Source organism: Anastrepha obliqua, chromosome 6 (assembly GCF_027943255.1).
Source record: "Anastrepha obliqua isolate idAnaObli1 chromosome 6, idAnaObli1_1.0, whole genome shotgun sequence".
Classification (NCBI taxonomy): domain Eukaryota; kingdom Metazoa; phylum Arthropoda; class Insecta; order Diptera; family Tephritidae; genus Anastrepha; species Anastrepha obliqua.
Window position 1 is genome coordinate 32,102,128 of NC_072897.1, and position 8,554 is coordinate 32,110,681.

An 8,554-nucleotide genomic window follows, 5' to 3' on the forward strand; every position below is an offset into this window, starting at 1 on the left:
ACAACGTTTACTTTCAACAAGACGACGCTACGTGCCACACAAGCAATGAAACCATTGATATTTTACGCGAAAAGTTTCCGGACCGTGTTATCTCTCAAATAGGTAATCACAATTGGCCCACCGAGATCTTATGATTTAACACCTTGTGACTTTTTTCTTTGGGACCACGTGAAAGCGAACGTCCACGCCAACAGCCCAGGGTCGATTCAAGACCTCAAAGATGGAATTCGTGCGTCTATCGAGAACATAGAGCAGCCACCTTGCAATTCAGTTATGGAAAATTTCATGAAAAAGTTATTGTCCTGTAAGCGTGGTCATGGTGGTCATTTGCCTGATGTTATTTTCCAGTATTAACTTCATACCTTCCTCTTTATAATGAATTAAAATATAACATTTTTCTTTGAATATCAAAATAACACCTCTTATCGGAAAACCCTTGACATATAAACACACACAAGGCACTCACTTTATTCCTCTAAATGCGTATGTCGTCCAAAAGCTAAAATTCTATGCCTAGCGATTACAAGAGCAAAATGCATTCATATGCGCAGCCGTAGCGGCCATAATTCTGGTTCACATAGTGCTGAACAATCTAAATTAGTCGCGGCGACGCTGAACAGTTTCAACTATTGTACAGTACAACAAAAACTCATCATCAAAAAATTCATTAATAATTTTGAGCTCATAGTTCTAAGAGCAAAGTGCTTTCATTGATAAAACGAGCCGCTCATATGCCAATTTTCTCGACCATTCGAAAATAGTTCGAAAATATTGGAATATTCCTTGTAGAATTATTTGCCAATATTTCGTAAATCTTGAATTTTTGTCATGTCGAGTGGTCGCGGCTCCGTACATATGTATGCATAAATATACAGTGGCCAACCAATTTATTCGTACACTCACAATTCATGGACAGATACACCTGATACTTAGCACGATGCATACAAACGAACAAAATTTTGATATATTCGCAAAGAATAACATATTTATTCAATACTAGCGGACCCGACAGACTTCGTTGTGTCAAATAGATTTTGAATGTGGCAGTTTATATTTCGACTTTAAGACGTTTTTACTCTGCTGACCCTCTCACACCGCCCTATCATCATGGTGACGGTTCTGTTCAGGAGAATTAAAGAAAAGGGTCAGCTCGGGTGACCTAGGTATCTTCGCTTCCACGAACTTTGTCCATCCTTTTATATATATACATAATTGGCGCGTAAACCCTTTTTGGGTGTTTGGCCGAACTCCTCCTCCTATTTGTGGTGTGCGTCTTGATGTTATTCCACAAATGGAGGGACCTACAGTTTTAAGCCGACTCCGAACGGCAGATATTCTTATGAGGAGCTTTTTCATGGCAGAAATACACTCGGAGGCTTGCCATTGCCTGCCGAGGGGCGACCGCTATTAGAAAAATGTTTTTTTTTGTTTTTTTTTTTTTTTTTTTTATTGGTTTCACCGTGATTTGAACCTGTGAATTCCGAGTGGTAGTCACGCACCAACCCACTCGGCTACGACGGCCGCCACCCTTTTGGGACCCATTAAAACCCCGACTGGGATGTTTGCCAGAGGGCTTCAAACAAAGAGGGGAACTTAAGGTTCAAACCTGATTGACAAATAATCTAAAGAGATAGTGGGAACCTAAAGGTGACAAACATTTATAAAGTGGGTGCTTCAATGACAAATCATAGAGATAATTAATTATTTACCTACTATTATTATTATTAACATAGGGTTAATAACCGATATAATAAAGAGAGAATTGTTAAAATTGGTCCATGCGTGGTTGAATTATGCGCTTACCAACACATTTTGCGATTCATTTTTACATTATAGATTTGTGAATGAAACCATTCCTTAAATCGTTCTGAAACTAAAACAAAAGAAAGAATATTATCACTTTTGTGTGAACGCATTAGATCGTCCACCGCGACCACGCACTCACACGACGCGCACACACACACGAACGCCCAATATTTGTATGGGAAAAAAGAAAGGGGCTGTTTTAGGGATTTCACGGAAATTATTCTCTCTTTCTCTTCTAAAATTATGTTTTAGATTTTCAATATTGGAGAAATATAGTGTTGATGACGGCAGTGTGACGCGGCTAAATTCCCTTTTAGCAAGCCCTGGTGCAGTACAAAAGACTCCGTTCGTTTAAATTTTAGAAAGGCTGAAAACTTTATTTAACATCAATAAGTTTACAATTAATAAGTGAAAATATTGTATGTGTCTTACAATTGTTTTTATGCGCGTCCATGCGCTTTCGTCAACGGCTAGAATTGAAAAGAAAGCTTGCTTCTCTTTGACAGTTAAGCTTGCTTCTCTTCGCCAGCTGTTGATTGGCGAGTGAGAAAACAGAGAGGTGAAAAATGCGAAACGGGTTGCCAAAGTATCCTTTCGCAACACCCCCCTTCGTAAATCTTATGCGGTTTTATGCATAACGTTTACCCCACGTTTTACAACCTCGACGTCCAATTTCGCCAACTTTACTATCGGTCGTGTACATAATCCATTTACTGTCTTGACTACTGCGCTACGAGCTTGGCCATCTTTACCAAAATTCATATCTATTACTACTCCTTTCGGCCACGAATTTCTCTTGGAGTTTTTGTCTACGATGACCACCACGTCGTTCAATTTGATTGGGTTTGCTGGTGGCTGATACCACTTTGCACGTCTGGTAAGACAGGGGAGGTACTCCTTAACCCAGCGTCTCCAAAATTGGTCAGCCAACTGGCTAGAAATTTTAAAGTTTTGCCGTAGAGCCGATCCAGAGTTGGTATTATCTGTTAGTTCTCGAATACCACTAGAGTGTCCCGTCAGAAAGTGGTTTGGCGTAAGAGCTTCATCTTCGGCTGAATCAAGCGGCACGTACGTCAGTGGCCTTGAATTTAAAATGTTTTCGATATCGGCTAGAACGGCTCTTAACACCTCCTCTCGCATACCGGAATCTGGTAGAATGTCCATTAGAATCGATTTCGTAGAACGTATCATGCGCTCCCATGACCCTCCCATATGTGGTGAAGCGGGGGGAATAAAAATCCATTCAATTTCAGGGTATTTCCTTTCTATATCATTCGACGATATTCTTTCAATTTCTTTTACTAGAAGTACACTAGCACCGCGAAAATTGGTGCCGTTGTCCGATATAATTCGCTTCGGTACTCCACGGCGACTCACAAATTGTTTAAAAATCAGCAAAAACGACTCGGTAGATAAAGTAGGTGAGATTTCAATGTGAACTGCGCGGGTGGTAAGGCATGTGAATAAAGCACCCCACCGCTTTTCACGCCTGCGGCCAATTACAACGTCCATTGGTCCGAAATAGTCAACCCCTGTAAAGGTGAACGGCCTGGTAAAAGGTGACACACGTTCCATTGGCAGATCTCCCATTTGAGGAGGTTGTGGAGAAGCCCTACGGTTCCGGCAGGTTTGACATTTTGCAGCACATTCTTTTACCAGCCTTTTTAAGGCGGAGATGCAGAACCTTTGCCTCATCTCGTTGACGACGATCTCGTTGTGATGGTGGTGAAATTTCCTGTGATAGAAGTCGACGAGTAGTCGCGTTACGTCGTGCTTGCGTGGCAGGATTATTGGACGCTTGACATTAATGGCAACACCCTCAGCAGCATCAATTCTACCTTTTACTCGCAGCAGACCAATCTGGTCTAAGTATGGGGAGAACTTGAAAAGAAAAGATTTTCGATTAATTTCCTCACCATTACGCAGACGACAAATCTCTTCATGGAACATCTCGCTTTGACAATTAAGCATAATTGCAAGCTCTGCTGTCTCTATGTTGTCTGGGTTGAGTAGCTTTTGAAGAAACTGAGAACGTGGCTTTCCCTTCGTAACCAATCGTAGAAAACGTAAAACAAATCGATGCGCACTGCGAAGCTTCTCCCATGTACTAAATCTTTTTACATCCGGGGTTATTTCTGCGTTCGTACCCAATGAGTTGTTAGCAAAATCCATATGCTGTAGAACCTCAACTGTCTCTTCGTCATCATCTGGAAATTGTATAATTGGCCAGCTTGATTCTCGTTCTAGTAGGAATTTAGGTCCACTGAACCAGCGGTCGTTGCCGTCGAATTCTCGGTTGCTGCTCCATTTAGTGCCTTCGTCCGCAATATTCTCACCAGATGGCAGCCACCTCCATTCCCTAATAGCAGAACTCTCGAGGATCTCTCCGATTCTCAGAGCCACGAATTGATGGTATTTTCTTGTGCTCGATCGCAGCCAAAACCACACATTTTTGGAGTCTGTCCAGAATACTCTGCGATTTACTGTAATGGACAGTTCATAGCTAAGAACATTTGCCAGCCTAAGTCCCAAAACAGCAGCTAACTGCTCCAGCCTGGGTATGGAAGTGGGCTTCAATGGCGCAACGCGAGTTTTCGAAGCCAAAAGTGAACAAGATATTTGCAAACCTACTTCTGACCGGATGTAGGCCATCGCAGCGTAGGCTTTTATGCTTGCATCTACAAAAATGTGCAACTGATTATTTTGGTTTTCGCTGGCAAGTGAAAGGCAACGGGGAATTTTAATGCCGTTGATCGCAGGAATGCGTTTTACCCAACGAAACCAGTTGCAACGTTCTTCTTCTTTAATCGGTTCATCCCAACCTACTCCGGAGCGCCAGACATCTTGTAAAATAATTTTTGCCTGTACAATGACAAAACCGAGCAAACCCATAGGATCAAAAATCGTCATTATTGTGCGCAAAATTTGTCGCTTCAACACGATCGTATTTTCATTAAAAACTTCCTTTGGAAAATTTTCAAAGTATGTTAACTCATCCGAAACTGGCAGCCACCACATCCCTAGTACCTTCTCTATAACGGCTTCTGGCTCTTCAAAACATTTGGCGGCTGGAACGTCGTCAGCATCTAATGAAAATAGTACGTGTTTGGAATTAGATTTCCAGTTTCTCATTTGGAATCCGCCCTCCTGATGAACCCAACGAACTTTAGTTGCTAGACGAGCCAATTCATTTTCAGAGTCTGCACTCTGAAGCCAATCGTCAACAAATGTGCTACTAACGATGGCCCGTTCGGCGTCGGGATGAAGATCAGCAAATCGGTGAGCGTTACGATTTTTTATGTAGTTCGCCAAGGAAGGCGAGCACGAAGCGCCGAATGTCATAACCCTCATCACGTAGATATCATAGTCGCGAGACGGGCCATCGTTTCGCCAAAGAAATTTTTGCGCCACTTGATCTTCTTTTATAATTTTAATCTGGTGGAACATTTCGCGTATATCTCCACAAACTGCGAAACGTCGTTCGCGAAATCGGAGCAGTACCCCCAATAGAGACTTTAGTAGATCGGGCCCTTTCAGCAACATATCATTGAGCCCGACACCCTTTACCCTTGCTGCAGCATCCCAAACCAATCGAGTTTTCTTTTTATTGGCATTGAGAACAGTAAATATAGGGAGATACCAAGACCTAGCGCTATATTTTATTTCGTTTTTGTTCAACTTACGTACGTACCCTTTTTTCTCATAATCATGTATTTTGTTTATAAGAAATTGACGAATTGACGAATCACGCTTCATTTTACTTTCTAAGCACGAGAGTCGCCGGATTGCCATAGGCAGCGAATCGGGAAGCTCTACAGCTTCGTGCTTCCAAAGTAACCCGGTTTCCCATCTCTTTTCAGCGGAGATAAAGCGCGTGGTCTTTTCCATGATTTGAAGAGCGCGTTCATCATCTTTAGATATCAACGGCTTAATTGGTGCATATGATCCGATGGCATCAATAGAAAAATATGTTTTCAGTTGCTGGTCCATACGATCGTCTCTGGTTGTATCACATTCGCAGGTATGCAATATTCTCGGTTGTTCAGCGCAGTTAGTTTTATCGCGCCCATATACACTCCATCCTAGTCGGCACTTTGCGGCAATAAGGTTGGATCCCCTATCTTCTCTTATTTCGATAGGGATTCCTATTTTAGCGTTGTCCAAACCTATCAATATTCGCGCTCTTGCTTTATTATAGGGTCGAATCGGCAGACCCTTAATGTGTGCGTGCTTACTAATCGTAGAGCTGAACAGTGACTGCTGAGGAAGTAGTAGATTAGCAACGGTTCGAACGTTTCGAAGCCTGTATTTTTGAGAGGGTAATGTAATCGGTGAAACATGAAGATTGACAAATTTGGAATTTGCCTCATTTTGAGTAATTTCTCCCGTCCAACGCATGCATAACGATTCAACTGGTCCATCTAAATCAAACTCGTTCGCCAATTGAGACTCAATTAGCGTACAGGAGGCTCCTTCGTCGATAAGGGCGAACGTGCGTATTGATTTGGTACCGCTATGTAAAATAACCTCCACATACCTGAAAAGCGGTATTTCCGTTTCTTTATTAGCTGCTGTGCCCAACTCGTGGTATAATGTTGCTTGTTCCTTGTTCGCCAACGAAGTTCCATTGTGAAGCAGTGGATGGTGAGCCATTCTACAATCATCTACGCCACAGCACCTTTTCGAATTACATCGACGAATGAAATGACTTTTGAAGCAGCGTAAACAGAGTTTATTTTCCCGTACAAATTTCCATCTGTCACTTTGCGATAGGGCACGAAACTCATAGCAATCGGACAGCGTATGGCTCGCACCGCATTTCAGGCAATTCATCGACTTTTCACTCTGCTCGTTATTTTTCGCAACCACATCGTGAATCATTATTCTGTCCTTTAGTGATTCGCGATTTCCCTTTTTTGCTTCGACGTTGCTATTACACGATGCTATCGCCGATATCTGGATGGAAGTGACCTGGCTAGCGCACATGGCTAGACCGAAAAGCCAATCATCGAATGCAGCAATGTCAGCGCGTCTCAGGGACATACATTGCTGGCCCCAACTCAACCTTTGGGTACATGGTAGTTTAGCTACCAGCTCGTTTAATAGCACTGGATCATTTAGATAATCGTTTAGACCGACCGCCTGCATTGTAGCGCGATAATTTTGTACCGCTAATGAAAATGTTACTAAGGTTTCTAATTTGTCTGGCTTTACAGATGGTTCCTCCCTTAACCTACGCAGCATTACTTGGTGAATTACGTCTGGTCTACCATACAACATGCGGAGTGTATTAATGGCCAATCCAACCGTAGACGGCACCTTAAGCCTACCACGAACTGCCTCTAATGCTTGGCCCTTCAAGCATTTCTGCAACCTAATAAGGTTTTCTTGGTCCGTGAATCCGCACCGTATGGTAGACTGCTCGTAGTTAGTAATAAATACGGGCCAGTCTTCAGGCCTACCTGTAAAGGTTGGCAAATCTTTCGAAAGCACTTGACGACTAGCTATATGTGCCGCAGTCAAATTTAGGTCGGCTGTCGTAGAGTAACTATACGGATTAGTAACGGTCGGATACCCTCCATAAGGCATATTTAAGTTAGGGTTAACATTTGGGTGTGAAAATCCTGAAGCTACCGATGTTGGCAAACTGTGAAAATTGTGCATTGATGTATATGCAGAAAAGGGTTGAGACGAAGATATAGCAGAGACTGTATTGATGTTTGAGGTTAAGTTGGGCAGCATGGTCGTCATGCCGTTCGTATTCGAAGTATACGGAAATGTCGTCGCGTTAGCAAGGTTAGGGACGACATTGAACGCGGTCGATGGAATGTGTGTTCCCGTTATACCTGCAGTTTGGTTGCATTGCAGTTCTATAGGTTGTGGAACGCCACATGCGTATGGCTGTGCTGTACTGTAAAGGTGTGTAGCCCTAATCCCGGAGGTGCCTGAAGTGCAGGGAGGTGCAAATGGTGCAGTTTGACGAACAGGTGTAGATGCGTGTCGATCTGGCGCGGTGTCAGCAGTAGGCGTTTCGGTGCCAATTGTCACAGCGTGGCCAGTTTTGTCAGCCTCATCTAATAATCCCTCGACTGCGCTTATTGTATCAGCATCCGCGATTCCCCGTAGCGATGCAGCTTTAGAAACATCCTCCATTTTTATAGGTTATTAAGTTTAAAATCAATTTTTTCAGAATGTTGATGACGGCAGTGTGACGCGGCTAAATTCCCTTTTAGCAAGCCCTGGTGCAGTACAAAAGACTCCGTTCGTTTAAATTTTAGAAAGGCTGAAAACTTTATTTAACATCAATAAGTTTACAATTAATAAGTGAAAATATTGTATGTGTCGTACAATTGTTTTTATGCGCGTCCATGCGCTTTCGTCAACGGCTAGAATTGAAAAGAAAGCTTGCTTCTCTCTGACAGTTAAGCTTGCTTCTCTTCGCCAGCTGTTGATTGGCGAGTGAGAAAACAGAGAGGTGAAAAATGCGAAACGGGTTGCCAAAGTAACCTTTCGCAACATATAGTGTATGACGTAAGTTATCAAATATTTGTCTGATATGTAAAGCGTTTTTCAGTAAGAGCGCTTCAATGAAATTCGATTTCTTTGGCATGACCACCGCGTGCGTGTTTTACGAAGTCCAATCGTTGAACCCAATTTTCGACCACTCTTTTGCATAAATCGGCCGAAATTCCAGCAATTTCGCGTTCAATATTGGCTCTGAGCTCACAAATCGTCGCCGGCTTGTTAC

General features: G+C 42.7%; 1 protein-coding gene across 1 annotated transcript; it reads right to left on the bottom strand.

Annotated features, from left to right (window-relative positions):
* Positions 1 to 2,424: 2,424 nt before the first annotated feature.
* On the bottom strand, positions 2,425 to 7,959 carry LOC129250308 (uncharacterized). Its single transcript, XM_054889941.1, has one exon. It carries the CDS (start codon positions 7,957 to 7,959, stop codon positions 2,425 to 2,427), a length of 5,535 nt encoding a protein of 1,844 aa, XP_054745916.1.
* Positions 7,960 to 8,554: the final 595 nt, after the last annotated feature.

Excerpts from the sequence above, each read along its gene's own strand:
- LOC129250308 (XM_054889941.1), bottom strand. The coding sequence starts at position 7,959 with ATGGAGGATGTTTCTAAAGCTGCATCGCTACGGGGAATCGCGGATGCT.